This window comes from Vigna angularis, chromosome 4 (genome assembly GCF_016808095.1).
Source record: "Vigna angularis cultivar LongXiaoDou No.4 chromosome 4, ASM1680809v1, whole genome shotgun sequence".
Taxonomy (NCBI): domain Eukaryota; kingdom Viridiplantae; phylum Streptophyta; class Magnoliopsida; order Fabales; family Fabaceae; genus Vigna; species Vigna angularis.
In genome coordinates this window covers 37,305,824-37,329,651 of record NC_068973.1, presented here as the reverse complement: position 1 = coordinate 37,329,651, position 23,828 = coordinate 37,305,824, and the positions used below count along the sequence as shown (strand labels likewise).

General features: G+C 32.1%; 3 protein-coding genes across 5 annotated transcripts; 2 read left to right on the top strand and 1 right to left on the bottom strand.

The window, feature by feature from the left end:
- The first annotated feature begins 571 nt into the window (after positions 1 to 571).
- LOC108330061 (uncharacterized) lies at positions 572 to 5,581 on the top strand. 2 transcript variants are annotated; one of them, XM_017564519.2, is made up of 7 exons: positions 572 to 1,302; positions 1,609 to 1,946; positions 2,018 to 2,168; positions 2,698 to 3,038; positions 3,119 to 3,197; positions 3,906 to 4,246; positions 4,806 to 5,581. In XM_017564519.2, the coding sequence occupies exons 1-7, from the start codon at positions 804 to 806 to the stop codon at positions 5,490 to 5,492; spliced, it is 2,436 nt and encodes an 811-aa protein (XP_017420008.1). In that variant the 5' UTR covers positions 572 to 803; the 3' UTR covers positions 5,493 to 5,581. The 2 variants fall into 2 exon arrangements, with proteins under 2 accessions (XP_017420008.1, XP_017420007.1); XM_017564518.2 differs by having other exon boundaries at positions 2,644 to 3,038.
- A 3,509-nt stretch (positions 5,582 to 9,090) lies between these two features.
- LOC108332011 (probable protein phosphatase 2C 60) lies at positions 9,091 to 16,908 on the top strand. Of its 2 annotated transcripts, XM_017567093.2 has the most exons (13): positions 9,091 to 9,250; positions 9,455 to 9,529; positions 10,816 to 10,938; positions 12,027 to 12,090; positions 12,916 to 13,024; positions 13,569 to 13,722; positions 13,880 to 14,005; positions 14,292 to 14,415; positions 14,797 to 14,873; positions 15,065 to 15,117; positions 15,527 to 15,581; positions 15,952 to 16,150; positions 16,580 to 16,908. In XM_017567093.2, exons 3-13 carry the CDS (start codon positions 10,822 to 10,824, stop codon positions 16,591 to 16,593), a joined length of 1,092 nt encoding a protein of 363 aa, XP_017422582.2. In that variant the 5' UTR covers positions 9,091 to 9,250; positions 9,455 to 9,529; positions 10,816 to 10,821; the 3' UTR covers positions 16,594 to 16,908. The 2 variants fall into 2 exon arrangements, with proteins under 2 accessions (XP_017422582.2, XP_052732799.1); XM_052876839.1 differs by lacking the exon at positions 9,455 to 9,529.
- Positions 16,909 to 17,705: 797 nt separating this feature from the next.
- On the bottom strand, positions 17,706 to 22,192 carry LOC108331924 (pentatricopeptide repeat-containing protein At4g31850, chloroplastic). The gene is made up of 3 exons (XM_017566944.2): positions 18,456 to 22,192; positions 17,975 to 18,162; positions 17,706 to 17,882 (listed from the first exon to the last, which is right to left on the bottom strand). The coding sequence occupies exon 1, from the start codon at positions 21,836 to 21,838 to the stop codon at positions 18,518 to 18,520; it is 3,321 nt and encodes a 1,106-aa protein (XP_017422433.1). The 5' UTR covers positions 21,839 to 22,192; the 3' UTR covers positions 17,706 to 17,882; positions 17,975 to 18,162; positions 18,456 to 18,517.
- Between the last annotated feature and the right edge of the window lie 1,636 nt (positions 22,193 to 23,828).

Genomic DNA, 23,828 nt, shown 5'->3' with positions numbered 1-23,828 from the left:
TAGTAGGAAATCACTCTTTGACAAGAGAAGAAAGAGAGAGAGAGAGCTATATAAATAAAAAATAACTCTGAAAATTATTATATCTATTTTGAAAAATTTATTCTAAAAATTTTATTTTGAAAAGTTCATCTCGAAAAATATCATATTAGTTTTGAAAAACTTGTTCCAAGGTGTATTATATATATTATTCAAAGCTTGTTTGATAAAAGAACGTATTGTTTCAGGAAATTTGTTTTGAAAATTATATTTCAAAAAACCTTTTTTCAAAAAGTATGTTGTGTTTGGAAGAAAATGTTTCGAAAACTCTATTTCAAAAGTTCTATTATGAAAATTCTGTTTTAAAAATCATACTTTGTAAAGCTTAATCTGAAAAATTTTCAGAATACATAAAACAAAAGTTTACAAAAGTAAGAGAGTCATCATTTTAAAATTATCGGGGTGGGGTTAAGAGTTATGGGGGTACAGGAAGAAAAAGCCTTTTGATGAGTTCAGTTCTATGTTAATGCACAAACCCAAGCCCATGTTTATAAATGCAGCTATAGCCAAACAACCGGTGAATGCTGAGTGGGGTTTCATCCCTTATTCTGGATTAGGGTTAAGATTTCAATATTGCACAAACTTGGACTCACTCCCTCTAAGTTGACTCACATCATCGCCACTGTAAAAGCCCCAAACTTTTCCCACCCCTTTTATGCTCAAACTCCAAAGTCGTGATTTTGTTGCTCCCAAATGCATGTTATGTATGAGGGCACTGTTGTTCCTGAAAAATACACACAACTTTGGTGTTTGGTAAGCAACAAATAATGAGTGGCCAAAGCCAGAGTTGTTTAAGCAATGGAACCGAACGATCAAGGATGCATTGGACTCCATTGATGGAACGCTACTTCATTGATCTCATGTTGGAGCATTTGCAGAGAGGGAACAGGGTTGGCCACACTTTCAACAAACAAGCTTGGACAGACATGCTCAACTCGTTCAATGCTAACTTTGGTTCACAGTTCGACAAAGATGTCCTGAAAACTCGGTATACCAATTTGTGGAAGCAGTTCAATGATGTCAAGAGTCTTCTTTCTCAATTCGGTTTTTCGTGGGATGCTGCCCGGCAAATGGTTGTGGCTGATGATGATTCTGTTTGGGATGTTTATTTGAAATCTCACCCTGATACTAGATGCTACAGGACAAAAGCAGTGTTGAACTTTGATGATTTGTGTGTCATATATGGCAACGTTGTTGCTGACGGAAGATATAGTTTATCTAGCCATGATGTACGCCTTGATGATAAATTGCTAGGACTGCATTTGGGTGAGTATTGCTTCCACCCTATGCATATAATAGAGATTAAGTTAAAGTCAACTTAATGTCGACAAATAAAAAATCATGTAAAGTATGATGTTTAAAGTGTTTATTGTAAAAATAAACAAACTTGAACAAACAGAAGAATATTTTATTGGTTGACACCACAAAAACCCCGTAAGCTCTCACTATTTGTACTATTTTCTTTTGTTTACAGCATTTTTTCCGGTGATAAATGCAACATGTGCAAGGGAATCGGTTAATTGTTCTGTAGAAATGGGAGCTGATGTTAATTATGTTTTCTGCGACATGTAGTTGATGCAACAGGAACCGTTGCTGTACCAAGTTCTGAGCGTACCAGGACGGATTGGACTGCTTCTATGGACCAGTTGTTTATAGAGCTTATGGTTGATCAGTTGAGTAGGGGCAATCGAGTGGACAATGGATTCAATAAAAAAGCTTGGACAGATATGCTAGCCATTTTCAATTCTAAGTTTGGATGTCAGCATGGTAGAAGGGTTTTAAAGAATCGGTTCAAGAAACTGTTGAAATACTACCGAGATATAACAAATCTTGTAAAACAAGGCTTTTCGTGGAATGAACAACAACAAATGCTTTTGGCTGATGATGATATCTGGGATTCTTATGTCAAGGTATGCGGTCAAGAAGAGTGAGTATATGATATACGTGATTCTTGGCACTGATTGACTTAAAACTCTTGTAGGCACATCCGCATGCACGAATATATAGATCGAAAACTTTGCCAAACTATCGTGATTTAGAATTAATATTCAGAAACGTGTCTGAAAATGAGATCAGTAATTTGCAACCGGAGAAAAATCACGAAGATGTCATATCAGAAGAAACAAAGGACGGTGTGTATCAATGAAAAGCTTTCATCACCCTGTTCAATTTATTACGTTGTTTTCCTGCATTTTCTAAAAAAATATCAACAATTTGCTCCATATCGGTCATGCAAAAACTAAGAATCGTCCTATATATTATACTTGTACGGAGGTGCGTGCAACTGAACATAAAAATATTGAAGAAATGAATTTGTTTGGAACTTGTGGGTTTTTAAATTTCAACTCCGAAAGGGAATTTCAGACCCCCTTGTTGCAATTGTAGCATTGTCAATTTGTCACTTCAGATGTATTAGCTACATGGAAATACCAAAGACATGTTTGGTCTATAGATGTTTTATATTTTTATCTTCTCAGAAACTTGTATTTATGAATCTAATTGAGATGCGAGAATGTTTGAAGAAGCTACATAGCTAGCATGGGTAGATTGTATATGGGATCCCTTTGCTTTTGTCATATATTGAATATGCTATAATTCATATTTTAGGCCTTAAGATCTCTGGAGAACTTAGTAGTTACCTCTGTGATCATTTCCCTGAAGGTGAAGTAAAAGGAAGTCGCAACCCAAGTGGCACTGACCGAACTAGAACATATTGGACACCCCCAATGGACAGATGCCTCATTAACTTGTTATTGGACCAAGTCAAACATGGAAATAGACTTGGGCAGACATTCATTTCCCAGGCATGGAATGACATGATTACATCTTTCAATGAACAATTCAATTCTCAATATGACAAAGATGTTCTGAAGAATCGTTACAAACATTTGAGGAAACAGTTCAATGATGTAGACCATCTTCTTCAGCATGATGGGTTCTCATGGGATGATACAAGAGAAATGATTGATGCAGAGGATCATGTTTGGGATTCATATACTAAGGTGACTGACTCATTTTCCTCTCTGATCAGTTGTCTTGTAACTTATTGTTCTATTAACAAGTTAACATATAATTTATGCAGGCACACCCTGAAGCTCGATCACTTAGAGTTAAAACCTTGCCTGACTATGGGAAATTGTGTATAATATTTGGAGCGAAAGGTACCGATATAAGATATCTTTATTTAGCACATAATGCACATCTAACTAGAGAATTACCGACATTGATAGCAAGTTTCTTTTTCACATTACTTGCTACAGTAAGACATTATCTTGGACAACACAGGGTGGTAGATTATTGAGTGTGGCATGAATGTATTTATTATTACCCTTTACATCCCCAACTATCTGTTGGTTTAAGCTTCCAACGGTTTAAAACTTCTTTTTCTGCTGATAATTTTTTCTCTTATATACAACCAAAATTTTTTGCAAATTCAATATGACAAAGCTCAAGGGCAAGTGGCAACCATGCATTCCTTCCTTTGCTCTTTTCTTTTGTTCCTGGCCAATGGGATGTTCAAAGTCTATACCAAATTGATTTAACCAGTTAATCTTAGGTAGTTGTATTTGTTTTTTCCTGTGAAGATGGAAGGGAAAATCCTGTTTTTTTATTTTCTTTCCTTCAGATGCTTCAAATATAAAAGAGAATCCCATGTCTTGTTGTATCCTATTGTAACACATCTACCACCAAAACACACTGTTATTCTTTGATAGGAAGTTGGGCAATTGTTGACCTTGAATATCTCTCATTTATCACTTTGTCATCACTATACTTCACAGGGTAAAATGCATTCCCTTTTTCTGTGAATCAAGTGTTTTCCTTGTAAATTTAGATGGTGTTCCATATTCTTATGGATATTTCTCGTTTAGGTGAACAGAAGAATGACGTTTTCTCAAATTATGATGCTGGTTCTACAGTAGAGTGGACAGAATCAATGGAACGCTGTTTTGTTGACCTTATGATTGAGCAAGTAAATAATGGAAATGGGATTGAAAATCTATTCAATGAGGAAGCTTGGATGCATGTTGCCCAAACATTCAACGGTAGATGGGGACTCCAATCTGATAAGAAGGTTCTAATGGATCAATATTTATGCTTGATGAAGAAACATGATGACATCTACAACATTCTCAGTCACAGTGAGTTTGCATGGAATGAAACCCTACAAACAATAATTGCTGAGGATGATGTCTGGGATGCATATATTAAGGTTTGGTCCTCTCTCCCTTGACAGCATTCTTTTGATATCATCTAGCATTTTAAATAGCAGCTCTATGTGTTAGTTCCAAAATAGCCCCGTGAACAGAAACATTGGGTCTTTTGGGGGCCTACTTTTAAGTTTTCAATTTTCAAAAATGAAATCGTTCTGTAGTGAAAAAATTATAAAGAAGTATTGAGTTTAGAAGATCATGATTGATAATTAATGATTCCTGTTTGGGGAACTTATATTTGATTTAGTGGATATTTACTTGAATGTTTGATTGAAAACACCTATGACTTTTTGTTGTTCATTATGAATGTCATTAATATTTTAGTATTTATATTTACATAGTGTGCATAAACCATAAAAATATTCAAAATAACCATGATATCATCTCTCCTGCATTTTTCTCAATTTATGTTATTTGTTTGAGTACTCTTCCCCACTTCCAAGTATCCCATCTTCTTGATTGTGTTAGCTTGCATAGAGGTCTATTGGTGGAATAGTTTTCAAATGCCGTCTCTTCAAAATATTATGATTACAACTTGTTGCTGAATGATGTTTGCAGGATCATCCAGATGCCATCTCATATAAAAACAAGTGTTTGTATCTTTTCCATGATTTATGCAAGATTTTCGGAAACAAAGTAATGGAAATATCAAATGTCAAAGTGAGTAATCTGGAGCAGCTTCACTTGAAGGAAGAAGATTATTTTACCATTGACATGGGTTTGGATGAAACGTCTGAAGATTTGGTTGATATCATCAATGTTGACATATCAGAGCAAGATCTGGGAAGGGGAAGGGAAAATGATGGTGAGGAATCATTTGGGAATTTGGTGGTGAGTGGCAGCAATGAAATTGACATTGTGGCCGTTGAAACAAATGGAAATTTAGATGTGGCTAGTAACAATGAAACATCGATCCAAGACAGAGAAAAACCAATGACACACCATGTCAGGAAAAGGCCTGGTACGATGATGTCTAGAGACTCGACACTTCACAAAAAGAAGCTGCGAATGAAAGAAGCTTTGTCTGAGATGGCTAGTGCTGTGAAGGCACTGATGAATAAGAGAGAGAACAGCAATTCATCATTTGAAGATGCTTTGAGTGTTCTTCAGGCTATGCCTGACATAGATGAGGAGTTAGTAATGGATGCTTCTGATCTGTTGGAAGATGAGACGAAGGCAAAGATATTTTTAGCTTTGGACACTTCTTTGAGAAAGAAGTGGTTGCTTAGAAAGCTTCGACAGTAAAAACCACATCACTCAACTGTACATTCTTCTTTTCCATCTCCAGATTCTGCTATCCATCTGCTGCAAAAGAATCAGAATCGATTTCTTCCTCTTTGATTATTTCACACGATTTACTATTTACTAGGATTGAAAAGCCATAAAAACTCGAAAATGAAAACGGACATAACAAAACGTAACACTATATGCTAATAATAAACTTTATATTATACAACGGAGTTTTTGAAAAAAAAAAAATGCACAATCAATAATGAATTTTAACATAATATTATATGTTAAATATAAACATTAAAGTTACTTTTGTAACCATACATTTAAATTAAAGAAATATAAAAATTATGAAAAAAATTAAAAACTAAAAGAAATTCATATTAATAATCACGTGTTTCACTAGTCTTTTAGTTCGATGAAGTCTATTTCCAATGTAAGTTTGAATTAAATATTTATGGATTTTTAACGCATATCTTCTTACAGACATATTAAGTTTCAGATTAAGTATGGATATCAAATCTCTTTATCGTATATTTCTCCCACCGATAAATCTTTTAAATAAAATTTTAAATGACTTTAATGTTATATTAAAAAATAATTTTTAAACTCAATCCGATTTTATTAAAATAAATTTATATTCACTTATTATTTTTAATCAATTAGAATCTCCCATCAAATACGCCAAAAAAATCTCACGTAGCATCCTAAAATAACACATTCAACTCATTCACTTTCTCTGCATTATTGAAAAATGAGAATTAATGAAACCACGAGAGAAATCAAAGAATGCTGCAACCCAATCTGAGATAATTGACAAAAATATAATATATTTATAGAACAAAATTTTGTACACGTAGTTGTATGCGACATAAAATATCATACTATACGATACGCCAAATATTAGGTGATACGTATTTTATACGATGAACATGTTGAGCAAGCAACACACCCAGATAAGATTCTCCCAATTAATAAATTTTGTTTGATTTTCTGTGACACGTGTCACACACAAATGCGACTTGCAAGTTGCAAAGGAATTGTGAATATTTTTAAACTTTTTTATTATTATATTATTACATAAGAAAAGAATATCCTGCTTCAAATTACCAGGTAGATCTTATACCTTTTCACACAATTATATATCTTAAAAATCTTCACATTGCTAATTATAGAAGTAAATCGATGATTCATCACTTTAAGCAATTTATTAATAATTCAACTGTGTTTCGTTTCCTTTTGAGCCAGAAAAAAAGGGCTTCTGCACGTTTGTTAAGGTAAATTGTTTATTTATTATTTGTCTTTTTCATTTGCCTCAACTTGCCCATACACTCAAAACTGTTAATCAAAAAGATGAAGATTCCCGATAAAGTCATGCTACGGATTAATTAATATAATAACTCTACTTTATTAGTTAATTGTATTTTTAATCTTACATTTTAAAATTAAAAAAAAATTGTTAATTCTTATCTTCTAAATCGGTTTTATAGGCTCATCGCCATAAATATTCAAAAGTTGAGCACTTTGTAACGTTTATCAATAAAGTCAGGTTGCTATAAAATATTATTTGCTACCTTGTCAACAGTTTTTAGGCATAGTCCTTATCACCGTTTTGTTTTTGAAATCTCACAAAATATCTATATAGAGAAAGAAAGCATAGAATATTTACATTATTCGTTACTTAGAAGAAATCGTGGAACAAAATGTTGAATACAAACTTTGTGACTATCTAATATTTGATAAAATGCTGTCTTTGAAAAATAATGTTATGATGTAAAAATTAAACTTAAAGACGTATATATATTTCAGAGAAAAATTTCAGGAACTCTTATTTTTGGTTAATACGAAGTTTAAAAGTTATTTAAAAAATTAATTGTTGCAGATTTTATTTAACTATAACTCTTACTCTGATTAGTAGACTTGACATTAATATATATCGATTTGAAATAGAAATTCTTTTTCAAAATAGCATGCAAAACCGACTATTTCTTCTAGATTTTAAAAAAATAACGTTTTTTATTTTTTGTCAATTTTATTTTATTTTTTTCACATACTTTTAAGTATGAAGACCCAAAACAAATGTTATGAAATAAAAACGAAAAAACTCATACGACCGGATAATAATGTTTTTCTTTTAATAAACTACTATTTTAGTTCTTGAGAATACACAACTTATTACATTATGTTTGAAACTAAGTAAATTTTAAATCAAGTAATTGATCCAAAGTTTTATTTTAACAAAGTCAGACACATTAAATTTCAAATTTATTATAATTAATCTTAAAATTTATTATTCTTGAAGTTTTATTTTATTTTGATTACTTTTTAAGATTTATTATTTCTTACAAATATATTTTTTGTAACAGTTTTAAGTTAAATAATTTTTTATTAAAGGTCAATAATTCATTAATAATTTTTTTTTCTGTTTGTTGTAATTCATTTTTTTCCATATTAACATATAAAAAACAAAGTTTTAAAGATACAAGAATAACAAAACTTATATAAACACGTAATATTTTTACCACATTTCTAAAAGTTTATTTGTTATAACATTTCTGTTGTAAATAACATGAACCTAAAATAAACTTACAGAATAAGTCTTGCCAACACACACACACACGAAAATTTCAATTTTTTTCATTAAAAAGTTATTTTCAATAATTAATTTGACAAAACCATAACAAAGGAAAGGGAGGAGATATTTGCTCACTATTAATATCAATTAATAAAAACATATTTAGCATAAAAAAGCAATTATTAAATTTCATCTTTTAAATTTAAATTCCTTATAACACTTAATTTATAAAGAAACTATCTTCTTACACTATGTCACTCGATAATTCGAGGTTATCTTTCCATATTTTCACATGATATTTCTTTTATTAGTTTTCTTAATATTTCACAATAAAATAAATACCTTCCAATATCACACAACTACTCAGAGTTATCTCACGTCACAAATAAAAAATGTCTACAGAAATTTAAACAGAATTTCAAAATATTCGAATATTTATTACTTTATTAAATTTGGAATAAGTGTTTTAATCATTTTATTAAACAGCCTCAAATTTCACACATGCATTTAATTAATTTGTCCCTTAGTAAAACTACTGTCTTTACCCAGAAGCTCTCTTTAGAATTTACTTTCTTTTGTTTTTATCATTAAAAAGATTATAATAAATTTTATATTTAGCAACGAATGACAATTATATTTTTCTTATAAAATATAAAATATTAATTATATGTTAACAGAAAAAAAAATACTCACTTTTATGTGCTTTCAAAATCTGTAAAATGATAATAATTATTTTCCGTGATGAATAAGTCATATTATATAACCTACACTACATGATTAGTAATAAATTATCAATAAGGTTAAGTGAAGGTACATGTATATTTGTTCTTAGAAAGTCATTATGAGATAAAGAATAACGTCATATTCGAACAGCGAATCAGATCGAATCAAAAGGCCGGAGTCAAATCCGGGCCATGGATTTGCCTCAACGCTCTGATTTGTAATCACCAAAAGATTTAAGCATATTAGTTTTTCTCTTTTATTATTATAATTTATTTATCTGTTTATTTGTTTTGTATTTTGTCTATAATAGTTGAAACAAAAGAAGAAAAGAAGAAAGGGATAAGAACAAAGAGAATCCAAGAGAGAATAATGAAAACAGAGTTACCCTTTGAACAGTCACCTTGAGTTCTGCACACACTCTGCACAATTCGTAATTTGTCATCGATCATTTCCTCCCAATTCACTTCACATTCAGGTGCCTGTTCTTCTTGATCTCTTCTTTTGTTTCTCTGTTGAGAGCGGAGATTTTGTTTTGCTGCGATTCTTTTTATTCATTCTGCCCTTTTCTCTTCTGCTCCAACTGTTAGTTTATCATTTCCAACCACAACTCCATCTGCACTCCTATTTTTCTTGTTTTCCTTCTTAATTTCTTCTTCTTCTTTTTATGATTGTTTTCCAGATTGTTGAAACTCGTGGATCGGTTCAGAAACTCTTTTGCTGAATCCAGATTTAAATAGATAATTTCTTCTTCAAAGTTATTACTCATCCTCCACTAAACTATGACTTCTGTTTGTCGTCCAATTTCTAGGAAGTCATGCTTCTATTTATCGAATTTATTGACAATTGTCACACACACACACACACACACATATATATATATATATATATATATTCTTTTTTTTTATTGCGAACAGTTAGTTCTTTCATATAGTTGAATAATGTACTTTTTCTGGAGAATGCTTGAGTGGAGAAGCACTCAGTAGCATCTTCACATTCAATTAAATTTAGGAGCAGTAATAAGAAATGTAACTTCTTTGAACAGCAATAAGCCACTAATCTTGAATCTGACTATTAAGTTTCTATTCCCTAGAAATTGCAGCAATTTCAAATACTGATATGTTGCTAGTATTAGCTTGAATGGCTCTTTGGTGGCTGGAGTCTCCTTTCTTATTTCTTGAAAATCATTTTCTTATCTTCTGTCTAAACCATTCTTGGAATGCAGCATTGCCGAATTTCCTCCTTGCATTTATCTTAATAATTTTTTCTTAAGTTCTGCAAATATGATACTTTTTTGTATTATCTGTGGCACTATGGCGAAAGCAATACATTAAAAACTAGAACATGCCATCCAGAAGCTTGTTTAAGTTTTAACCAACGAGACAGTGAACAAGCTTGGTCTCTGGTTTGTTATAATACAATACCTATTTCTGTATACTGAGGTAGTTAAAGGCAGAAAGCGCCCTTGAGGAGTTAGAGTCCCAAAGTCTAGCGATTAGTTATTTAACATCTTGATTCTTTAGTATTATTACCCTGTTTTGCATCATGTTGGCTAATTGGATGGCTGATCCTTCATAGATTGTTTAATGTTATCCACAGACACATTCCTAGGGAGGCTGACCCCTTTGAGTGCCTCAGGGTGTCTTTTAGTGCTATTGACTACATTTATTGGAATCCAAACTTCTCATCGGTTTGGGTTTCAAAACATTGGATGCAAGTGAGCTAATGTCTTATCCAAAACAGTGATATTTCTATTTTTGTACTCTTGCAAAGCAGTTGCTGTTATTTTCTGTGTGGTTATTACATGGAATATCCATCTGGTATGAAGTCTGCGCATTATATTTGCGTTGTTTCTTAAATATAGGTTAATTTGTTTGTTTAGTTGTTGTATTACTATTTAGTTATACGCAGCATTTGCAGTCATAGTAATATTGTCAATGACACTCTTGCTTTTTCAATCTATTATTTCTTTTGTTTTAAGTCTTCTTCTATTTCCCTTCTTTAAGAAATTAAAGTTAATGCGTGTTTTTTTTTCTAATTCAGTTCTCAATGGGAATATATCTCAGCACTCCCAAAGTTGAAAAGTTTTCTGAAGATGGTGAAAATGAGCATCTTAGATATGGTTTATCATCCATGCAAGGGTGGCGTGCAACAATGGAAGATGCTGTGAGTAATCATTGTAAAAGTTGCTAGTTTTATAAATCAAATGACTTTTGCATATAAATTTAGAATTCCCAAGTGAATAACTATAAACCACCGATATGATAAATGACAATGTCTAGTAAGAAGTATCCTGAATTGACTGGGTATTATGCTACTTTATATCTGTCACTATTTGAATGTTGTTTTACTACTCCTTAGATTGATCCCGTTTATTTTATAGTTGCTTTAGACAGTAATGTTTGCTGCAGCACCATTTCCCCCATTTTCCATTAGTGCCTCGATTTGTTAAAAACTAGTGTGACATGTGTGGAATGGCATATTTTCAATAAAAGGAGTGCTAGCAATGTACTTTTGTTGGAGCATCTCTAATTGAGATGCTATAAAATATTTAGAGTTGCTTCAAGCAACTTTACCACTGGGGGTGTTAACATAACATTGAAAGTTGCTTAAAAAAAGTTTGAGTGGCTTGTACAAACAACTCTTACAAATAAAAAATATCATCTTAATAAGTATTATTAATCAGGTCTAAATTAAAAGAATATAAAATAATCAGTTGCTTGGAGAAAGAATATTTATGGATTCACAAGTTACACTTGAGCCTTGGGCAAATGTTTTGTTGGAGAAAGATGGACTTTCATCCCCAAGATTTCATGCTTTGTGGTTAATAGGTTTATCTTTTTGTTTTATAATTTGAAGCATGCAGTTCACAGGTGGACATTGTTAATTATTCTTTTAGAGTTTCTGCTCTCCTTAATTATGGTAGAACAGATAAATATTTGTTAGGAAATTCCAAGAATGGTGGACGTCCCAGAATTTCTTTGGTCTCATTCTTCTAGCATTTTTTTCAATAGTGTGTAGCAATAGTAGTACATTTGTAAAATAACCTGTTGATCTCATGTAATGCATAATTTACTTGCGTTGTCATTTCTAGAGCAGCAATGATTTTTGTCTAGTGAAATGTGATTTCAGGAAGTGAATGTGATGACATCGATTCTGCTTTTAAAATTTTATCTTTTAATTCATTTTATTATTTTTCACTAACATTGTTTGTTAATATGTTGTTGATTTTTGGTTCTCTTTTCATTTGTTAGCATGCTGCATATACTAATCTGGATGATTCGACTTCATTTTTTGGTGTCTACGATGGTCATGGAGGTGAGGTTTGAAAAATTTGGTTACTTTTATTTCAGAATGTCGCTTTTACTACTTTATTACTAATTTACAGATTTTTTTTACCACTTTGGGGTGGTATTTTATCTTTTACGTTCCATCTCTCTTTTGGAGAGCATCTCACATTCCTAATCCTACCTCCTTTAAGTGTCTAAGAAGACAAGGAAGAGTAACGTGTCATATCTTCTAAAAGATAAAAAAAAAGTAAAGAGGAAAAGAAAAAATGGAATTTGGAAGTCCTATGTAATCTAATAGAAAAAATTCTCTGAATATTCATTAAAAAGACACTTCCGCAGAACCCAACTTCATTATTTATATATTCTAAAGAAGTCATAAAGTTAACCTTTGTGTTGCTTCTAGTTGTAGTTGATTTCAACTTTTGAGGCATGAATTAAATTTTAAAAAATTCTCGTTTCTTGTGACATAGGCATGGATTATAGTTTGCGACATGCATGAATACCCTAGTGCATTTACACCATTGTAACTTGTGTTCTTTGATTCTAGCTTTTCAAGATAGAACCTCACACGGTTTCCATCTCTTGGTCAACCGTATTTTCTGCTCTATTTAATGAATTGATTTTCCAACAGATTCTGATTGCCCCTTTCAAACCATTTTTCATGGTAGAAAAGATCAAGATCCATTTATGCTTATCTTTCTCTACTAATTTGGTTTTTACTATTGTGTGCCATATATTTGACTTGTACTACAAATTTCAATAATCCCCAACCAATCAAGAGGAAAATACTTCATAAATTATTTCTAGTTTGAAATCAATTGTGTTATGGGCGCTCATGAATCCAAAATTTCAGGTAAGGTGGTTGCAAAGTTTTGTGCGAAGTTTCTCCACCAAGAGGTGCTCAAAAGTAAAGCATACTTAACAGGAGATATAGGAACCTCTCTTCAGAAATCCTTTTTAAGGTTAGATTAAAAAGATGTCCACTTCTACAGGGCAGTGCCTGAATTCATCAATTAAATGACAAAACTGGTTTCAATATTTCAAGTTTTCAAGAAGTTGAATTTATATTCTATTAAAGATTTTCAATTTGGTTCATCAGCTAAAATCTCAGTTTGTAGTTCTTATTTTCTATATTCTTTTCCCTTTTTTGATACAATAGGAAATTTCATTAACGGTCCCTCTCAAAGTTAGGTAGGATTGTTTTATTTTGTACACTTAAATTATTGGAATAGTGTGAAGAAATTATATTTAACCTTTTTAAATGACAAGTTGTATCTCACTTGTCAGTTGATGATTATGGTTTGCATATTCATTTAGTTACTGTGTCCTGTTAAGCTTAGTTATTATTGAGTAGACATGGAGTACGATATTGCATTGCTTCTCTCTCCTGGTCTAATTGAAAAGGAATAAAGAGTAACGATTGATTACTTATACATCTCTCCCTGTGTCCTAAGAGGAAAGCACAGAAGTAAAATGTTATGAACTGGTGTTTTCAATGTTATGCAGAATGGATGAGATGATGCGTGGTCAAAGGGGATGGAGAGAATTATCAATATTGGGGGATAAGATAAACAAGTTTACCGGGATGATAGAAGGTTTGATTTGGTCTCCAAGAAGCAGTGATGGTAATTGCCAAGTTGATGATTGGGCTTTTGAGGAGGTAAGTATATGTGACATTTGAAGATGGATATCCTAAACAATACTCATCAGTATCACTTCTTCATTGGGCACACTTGATAATTTGGGGCATGGTGTGGCTTATAGTGGAAATAAGATCTCTTATATCTCTCAAATTTGAATTTACTAATTGCAATCAGGGCCCTCATTCTGATTTTGGTGGACCAACTTCGGGAAGCACTGCCTGTGTTGCAGTTATTAGAAACAACCAACTTGTTGTTGCAAATGCTGGTGATTCGCGATGTGTGATATCTCGGAAGGGTCAGGTAACTTACCAGCAGAAATTCATGGAACACTAATTATGCATATTATTCACAGACAGATGCATACTGGGGTACAAATAAACATAAAATTCTGTTTCATTTGTATAAACACTACATTTGGGAATGTCTGCCTCTTAATTTGGCTGCTCAAAGTTATTAGGGACCTTTTTTATGGATTTTTTATGGCATATAATATGTTTTGTCTTTTTTCTTTTGTAAACTATACATATCTTGTAGATAAATTACTTACGATGTTTTTACTATGGTTTTTTTTTTTTTTTTTCTACAGGCATACAATTTGTCTAGAGACCACAAACCTGATCTTGACATTGAGAAGGAAAGAATCTTAAAAGCTGGTGGTTTTATTCACGCTGGACGAGTTAATGGAAGTTTAAATCTTACAAGAGCTATTGGTAATGTATCTATGCACCAGTGAACTTTATAAAATGAATAATTATGCTTCTTTTTTATTTCCTCTTTTTTTTTTTCATTTATAACTTGAGTGGACAGCCGGGGCTGCGCTCCTGCATCTTTAGCTCAGGAAGATCCATGAATTGTGTACTTGATGAATAAAACACCATAACAACTTTCTACTTGTGTTTTGTATGTTTTATGTTGGTTCTTTACACGAAAAGGAAATTGGTCAAAAATCATATAACTGGAGATTTCAATTTTGTGTGTACTCGTGATGATAATTTCTTCGTGAAGATACAGATTCCTTTTGGGATTTTGAGGGTGGGAATGGAAATGGGTTTTAAAATTTTCATCCTTTAATAAGTTTCAATTAACTGCAGGTGACATGGAATTTAAACAGAATAAATTTCTTCCTGCTGAGAAACAAATTTTAACTGCCAATCCAGACATAAACACTGTAAGTTTATTATTGTAATACAATTCAGCTAGCTTGCCTCCGTGATAAATGTGCCACCGTTTCTATTTTTCTATATAGCGGAAGGATCCATAATAAAATGCATGGGCAGGGCTTATTAGTAGTCTAAAGTATTAAGTTTTATGTATGCTGTTATTACTAATACATCATTGTTAATTTGAAATTTTTTATAGGTTGAGCTTTGTGACGAAGATGAATTTGTGGTGTTAGCTTGTGATGGCATATGGTATTCTCGTGGTTTCCACATCTCCATTTGATTCTGAATGTTATGATGTGTTTAGCCGTCATTTACATTATTAAAATGTGATAAGCACCAATGAATTTTAATTCTAGGACAGGAGTGACTGTTATTTATGTCTTGTGTGGGTGGAATGAGTTTATTGATTCCTACCTATAAACGAGTAAATTATATCAATCTTCTTTCAAAATTACACACTGATGTAAACACCTCTAGTTTCCATCCAACAAATGCCTTCATCAACCCCTTTTTGGATAGATGTAAATTGATGTCTTAGCATGCCAATGCCATCTACAAAAGCATTGTTGGCACTGAGTGTTATTCTGAAACTAGTTATTTGCTTAAATATGCCCCTTCAGATGTGTTTTTGAAAATATTTGTTTCTCATTATTTCCAGGGATTGCATGTCAAGTCAACAACTAGTAGATTTTATTCATGCCCAATTGCACACGGTGAGTTCTTTTTTAATTAGGTGATAAAGTATTAACTCAATTAAGAGCGACTGTATACTCATTAATGATATTTAATGAAGTACTTAGTGCTTTGATGGATAAGAACTTCACCATTTGTGCTTGTAATTGTTGAAGAGAATTATTAAAGGAGGGCTCTTAGTAATATGTAATATTTCTTGTGTTTGGACAGAGTCACACTGTTCTTTGTCGCTCAATGCATTTTTTAACAATAGCCATTTTCTTTTACTAGACCTCTAGCACTGCTCCATTTCTAATCAATTCTGTAAATGTTTTTTGCCTGAAATTTATGGTCTTGGATGATAATGCTTTTGGTGCCACAATTTTTATATAAGTGATTATTTTGTGGCAGGAAACCAGACTTTCTACCGTGTGTGAAACAGTACTTGACCGGTGTTTGGCACCATCAACTGCCGTTGGCGAGGGATGTGACAATATGACCATGATCTTGGTGCAGTTCAAAAGACCTGCTCGGTCCAGTGCATCAACAGAAGAGCAATCCTCTTCAACCGGACAAGCTGAACCTGAAACACAACTAGAGAGAAGTGAAAGTTAGTATAATTCCTCATCAACAGTTCAAATATTGTATCATATATACATACATATATACAATATATATACATATATTAAATATATTTAGTGTGCACCAAATGATTAGAATGCGTCAGAATGGTCATTTTCCCTTCTTCTCACGTTATACACAACAGCTATCCTGATTACCACAAGAATATCAGTTTTACTTCTGTCTCTTCTCTCTCGTGTCTACTTTAAACTCTGAAAAGTTGGTTTTGCATCTTCAATTCGCGGCTCCCTAATGTCATTAATTGTAGTTGTAATCGACAACCTGCAAGAAAGCTGCTAGCTCAGTAAAAAGTCTTTATGGTTAAAGAAAGCATAAGCTAGAATGAGTGGGGTTCTTGATCGTAAAACAGTACTATTGGTGATTATGAAAAACTGTTTATTTTTGGCATTTTGTTTAGGAACGGAGCTTTAAGAGGTGGTGCCTTTTATGGGATCCATTGAATACATTGAAAAATCCTATTTGGGAGTAAGGTAGATATAGAGGCAAAGTCGGCTATTCCAGCAGTCTTAGGCTTGATCATTCTCAGGTTACAGACCACTGCACCTTACAAATAGTGAATGTAATATTTGGTATATCCAGTCTCCCTGTGAAGTTATTTTATTGTGAAGTTATTTTATTATTTCAATATTGACTGAATTTAGCATTTGGAGGGAGGAAAATTGTACTTTTATTATTTAAACAATCTCACTTTTGTGATTTAGATTAGATTGATTATTTTTATTTTTACATTTTTTTTACCATTCAACTTTTAACTAGTAATTATTATTAGAGCGGTTAAAACGGATCACTCGGTTTGACTCCACATGACCCACCATGTGGTTACTTAGTGAGTCTACTTAATCAGGTTCATAACGAGTCGAAAAAAATTTGAATTCAACCCAATCTACCACGAGTTAATAGGTGAAATAGATTGCCTCACTTAATTATAATTCTTTTTATTAAAAATAATAACAAAATAGTTTTAATTAAAATCTAAATAAAGAAAAAGTGATTTTAAATTAGATTTATGATCAATCAAATATAATATTTCATTTACAGGAATATATCACAAAATCTCTTTAACAAAATTTTTAATGATTTTGTAATGATTCAAATTTATTTTTACATAAAAATTGAGTTACTAAGTATAGATTTGTAGATTTTTCATATTGTCTAATTATTTCATATAAAAATAATTTCATTCAAACTTTCATTTCAAAAAATTTTCATAAAATGATCAACTTAACAAAAAATATTTATTAAAAAAATTATAAAAGTCCGGTTTACCAATAAATTCAATCTGAGTCATATTTAAAATTGGTTCGTATGAAAATTTTAAAAAAAATTCAACCCAACCTATGATGAACTAGATTAACTCATGAGCTCTAATCCATTTTGACAACACTAATTATTATTATTATAAAAGTCAATAAACATAGACAATAAATGATTATTTATTAAATAATAGCGAGAAATTGTAAAACTTACTTTCTCTTTTTTTTAATACCTTAACAAAACTTAAGGATCCCTTATTTGGCAATAACTGCATCAATAAGCTCTCACATTTTTTTTATACAAATCTTGGTGATTTTATACACTTCATAATCAGTTTACATCTTATTGTGATCCAAGCACATCTTAATTCCCTTACTACATACATCCCCACCCCTCTATCATCAGCACCGAAAGCCTCATCTGTAATATAGCCGCGAAGCACATGCCTGCAAACACGAAAAAAATTGTAGAGCTTAAGTAATCCCAACCATATCGTATGTAAGGAATATGATATATATTTGTGGGTAGAAATACTCACTGTCTAATGTTCGGAATTGATCCTCAAAAGTTATTGCAAGTACCAGGAGACTTTTTTTACATAAGTATTTCTCAGCATTGATCAGTAGGAATTCCAGCATGATACGTTTTTTTTGCATACCAATCATTAACTGAAAAGTTCAGGCATGCAATTCTAATATCCAAGGCAATTTCCATGACAAAGTGTTCCTACAAAAACCAAGATAAAAGGTTAATAAAATGAATGAATAATGCATACACAGACAAAGTAATAGTCTATTTATTACATTGTAACTATCAAAAGTTATATGTAGATTGATTTCTAATTGATTGACAATTTGACACAGCAAAAACTTTTACATTGATAATGCATAAAGAATAACCATCTTAAAAGTCATGTCATTGATGATTTCTAATCAGTTTATTTGTAAACATTTATGGTGAAATCAGGTAAAATCAATCATATTGTTTCCATGAAATCATTCTTAGTAAAACATTAATACCTCCATGCCACCCTTTTGAATCAGGAACATACGAAAAGGTCCCGTGAGATAACTCAGTAAAATCAACATTTATTAGGCAATTGAGCAAATGTTCCTGCATTAGGACTACACCCCACAACCATCATCTTCTTGAGGACAGAAAAGGCTCGATCTTTGTTCCCTGACATAGTATGCCCACGAATGAGAGCATTGTAGGTGAAGACATTAGGTTCAAGACCCACAAGCTGCAGTTCCTCAAACATCATTCCGGCTCTGTCCACCATTCCAGCATTTCCAAAATGGAGAATCAATGAATTGTAGGTATAAAGATCAGGAGTGATTCCTCTATTCTTCATTTCACTGAAAAGAGAAAGAGCTTCCTCAAACATGTGCGATTTTCCAAGGCCATTGATCATAAGATTGTAAGAAACAGTATCAGGGTCAAGGCCAGTCAACTTTAGTTCCTCAAAGTAGTGCAAAGCATCATCAACTCTGCCATTCATGCACAGACATTCTACAAGAATGGTATAAGACTTCAAATCTGGCCGTATCCCTTCCTTAACCATCCTTTTGAATAGATCACAAGCAATGTCAACGTTACCTGCTTTCCCAAATCCGTTGATGAGAATATTATAAATAGCACAGTTGGGCTTGCAATGATAGTCTGTCATCTCCTCAAAAATATTCATTGCTTCATCTAATCTTCCAGCCTTTAAAAGGCCGTCTATAAGAGGGCCATATGTACAAGGAGTGGGAGAGAAATCACCACTTACGAGATCATAGTATAAATCTAATGCCTTATTTAAGTTTTTACATTTCACAAGGGCAGAGATGACGATATTATGGGTTATAGTATTTGGCTTGCATCCCCTACAGAGCATATCATTGTACAGTTCAAAAAGTTCATCAATCCTCTTTGATTTACCATGAGCATCAAGCAGCAAGTTATAGGTGAAAATATTTGGGCAGCAACCCGCATTCTTCATCTCAATAAAAAGTTTGAAAGCTGGTTCGGCGATATTACTTCCAAGAAGCCCATCTATCAAGCAATTATATGATTCCGAGGAAGGGTGAACTCCAAAAGTTTTGGTGAATTTGTCAAACAAATTTTGAGCATGCAGAGCCTTGTTCTGCTTGCACAGGACTCTAATCAAAGGAATTATCAAATTATCATCTAGGCAAATAGAATGGCACACCAATCCTTCAGCAAATGAAATGGCCCCTTCTATTTCTGATTCAATCAAAATACATTCCATTAATTCTCCCCAGAACTGACTACTTGTCTGTGAACCTGGTTGATGGACAAATTCCATGACAATCTTGATTGCATCTTCATTACTTCCATACTTTACAACACCAGGAAGGAGGGTGTACAAAGTTACACGATCAGGGGAGAGAAATTTCTTCATTTGATGATAAAACCAGAATGCATAATCAGCCCTGCCTTCTTTGAGTAAACCATAGATAATAGTGTTATAAGTCAGAACATCAGGACTACAGTTCATGATTGTCATTCTACAGAACATTTTCAAAGCCAGATCAACTGAATCATTCTTGCAAAGACAATCAAGGAGTGCGTTAAAAGTCACTGTGTTTGGAGGACATCCAGACTCATTCATACTCCCAAACAAATCAAGGGCTTTCCGGAGTTTTCCTTCTTTCCCTAAACCAGTAAGTAAAATGTTGTATGTTACAACTGTAGGAGCTAGCTTCAAATCCTTCAGTCTCCCAAACATTTTCCATGCCTCATCAACTCGGTCAGCCTTGTAAAGTGTGTCAATTAAAGAATTAACTACAATTATATCTGGTTCACACCCTTCACTTAACATCTCAGTCAAAAGTTTTGTGGACTTGTCTATTTGCCCTGCTTTGCTGTAGCACTTCATCATCATGTTATAGGTTACTGAATCAGGTAAAAGCCCACAATTGTGAAGATCATTGAATATATATTTTGCTTCTCTGATCCTACCTGTTTCAGCTAGACTATATAAGGACGCATTACATGCGGCTATACTAGGCAAAATACCTCTCTTTTTCATTTCTTGAAAGGTGTCAAGAGCTTTTTCAGGATCACCCAACTTTCCATAGTAGTCAATAAAAAGAACGTATGAATAAGCAGTTGGTTCAACACCCAAAGATTCCAGATTGCTGAAAAGCTCTAATGCCTCATCTAATCTTTTTAGGGTCAAAAGTCCAGAGATCAACGTGTTGTACGTATGAAGATTTGGAAAAATTCCTTTCTCTTTCATCACATCTAATATATCAAATGCCTGATCAACTTTTCCTGACTTACATAAAGCCTCAACAATTATAGTGTATGAAACCACATCAGGAGCATAACCATCAGCCTCCATCTCATTCCAGAATCGTTTCACCATTTCCAAGTTGCCATAATTGCTGAACTTGCCCATTAAAGTAACGTAAGTCACCTGATCCGGTTTGTGACCGCTAGCTCTCATCTTTGAGTACAATTCCATGGCCTTGTCAAGTTTCCCTGCAGCACAAAGCGCATCAATTAGAACCGTATAAGTGACAACATCAGGTCCGCATCCTTCATCCTCCATTGTCTTCAAAATCCCATACGCATCATCGATTCTCCCTGCCCTCCCAAGCACTCTAATACATATGGTGTATGTGTAGATATTTGGCCTCAAACCTAATGTTTTCATCTCTTCCAATAAATCCATAATGGTTCCGGTCTCCCTCCTCTTCCCCAATGCTACCATTAACGCTGAGTAAGTCTTCATACTAGGTTTCATCCCTTCCGAGATCATTCTTTTGTAAACCTTCAAAGCCTCTTTACAAAAGCCAGGTTGGAGCAGGAAATGAATCAGTCCATTATATGAATAAGCATTCAAGACAAACCCAGCTTGCCTCATCTTTCCAAGTGCAAACGGTGCTTGTCGAATCCCACCTTTAACCGAAAGAGCCTTAAAGATAGTCAGAAAGGTATTCGGATTCCTGTTAATCACTTGCTCTTGCATAAAATCGAAAACAAAAACCATATCCTCAACTCTCCCATGAACCCTCAGGAATTCAAGCATGTAATTACATGTTTCAGGTGTATGCACAAGATTAGGCAACTGGGAAACCATCTTAAAATACGAAAGAGCAGAATTGAGATCCAGAATTGACTTCAAAACGCCAATAACTTCTTCAGAAGACACTCTAGTTTTGCTCTTGCCATTTACTGCAACCACTTCAGGGGCACATCTTGTCTCCAAGACACGAATACCCAATTGTCTTTTTCCATGTTTCTTCCAATTTACCAAAGACCCATTTGGCAAAGATTTCATTTTGACAAATGGGGTTCCTCCAAAGAATCCATTATTGCTCAAAGCATAAACATTGGTGTCACCCAAAGCACAACAAGAAGTAGAAGAACGGGACACTATAACAGCCATAGAAACACAAAAGTCCAACAGTAGCAAACGAAAGGAGAGACTAGAATTCAGAACAAGCACATTGAAGAGTAGATGATAGCAAATAAAAAGTGTATGAACCTGTCACCGTAATTGGGTATGCAAACTGAGCACAGTAGAGAGTATTGCTTGATGAGATACAGAGACTTGGCCAAACATCAAGTTTGGGTTTTGGATATTTTTGCCACCAAAATATCAGCATGTGAAATGAAATTGTAACATTGCGGGCTTACCCTTAAGATTGCGAGGTGATGGCTGAGGATACAAGTTCAACCTTATCAGTGATGAAATATCTACATGTTTAAGAGACAACTGCTACCAATAATAAAAAAAAAAAGATAAATTCTAATCAGCACTTACTCATTTAAAAGTGAATTTTTTATATTCAAATATATTAACTTGTGCGTTTAATATATATATTAAAATGTCCTTGTAAAAAAATCTTGATTTTTTGTTACTTTAGAATTATAATATAAGTTGATATAGCAATTTATTTATTTTTAATGAATAAAAGTATTTTACTTCACAGTATTGACTTTAAAGTTTAAATCGTTTTGGGGAAATAAATCATATTTAATTAAGTTCATCCAACTTTAATAAATAATTTTTACATGAAAAAATATTATTGGTTTTACACACAAAAAGTATTCTTTGTTTTTTAGGATAAAAATTATTCATTTTTTGAGTTTTATGATTGAGAGTGATGGTTTATTTATGTCATACATATTTTATATGATCGTGTGTATTTTGTCAACTCGTACTTTCTGTGTCTTTGTTTTATTTTTAAAACTTTTTAAAAATTAGTTTTTATGTGTAAGGGAAAATTTTCTTCTTTAATATTTCATCAATTTTATATTGATTTTGAATCTTTATTCGTTGTTAAAAGTGTATTTAATATACATGAAGTTTATATATATATATATATATATATATATATATATATAATATTTTAGGAATCTCAACGTCTTTTATTATTTTCTTATATTAAATTAAGAAATTTGAAAAAATTAAAAATACTTACATTATGTATTGATAATAATATGTAAAATACTCATTTGAACCACATGCATACATATATATGGAATACAAGTAAATTGATAAATATTCGTTACAAATCCTCTCGAAACCACTAATGCTCAAATTATACCTACAACTTCCTACTAATTCTCAAAACTACTAACTATACCACTACTATGAAATATTAATTACTCAAATATTATCATTTTAAATAAACAATTACTTAAATATAATAATTATTCCATTAATTTGTTTATTACAAAAACATCTACAAACTTTATGTATTACAGTCTTTAATACGTAAAAAAAAACTATATGTTTAAATTTTAATGATTTCATGTAACTATGTTTCGAAAAATTGATACATTGTAATTACTGTTTTAAATTGATACATTCAACTACAAAATCTAAACTCTGTAACATAAAATAATATTTATTTTATTGTGTCCTTAGCATCTATATTTATTATAGCAATTAAATTCCTAAATATAACCATTATTTTGAATATTACACTCAACAAATAACAACAATTCCATTTAACCCTTTATTTCAACATTAAAAATTACAACAAATTCATATAATAACTATATATCTCTTTAAATACTTTACCAAACGTTTAAAATAAAATTGATTAATTATTCAACTTTATTTTTAATAACAATTAAATTAACTATTATAATAATAAAAAAATACAACGATGTAGCACGGGTCTCAAACTAGTTATAGATGAATTTTGTGCACAAGTTTTTCTAACGAGTTGGTCTAACCATGCTATAAACATTATTTGATAATACAAGGAAAGTGTTGTGTTATTTAAATTAATCTGAATAACATTGAATACAATTCAATTTAATATTTTAAATTTTGATTCTATTAGTTTGTTTATATTTTTCAGAAATATTTTGTTAAATAGACTAGAAAAAGCCTTGTAAGTTGAGTATAAATTATTTTTATA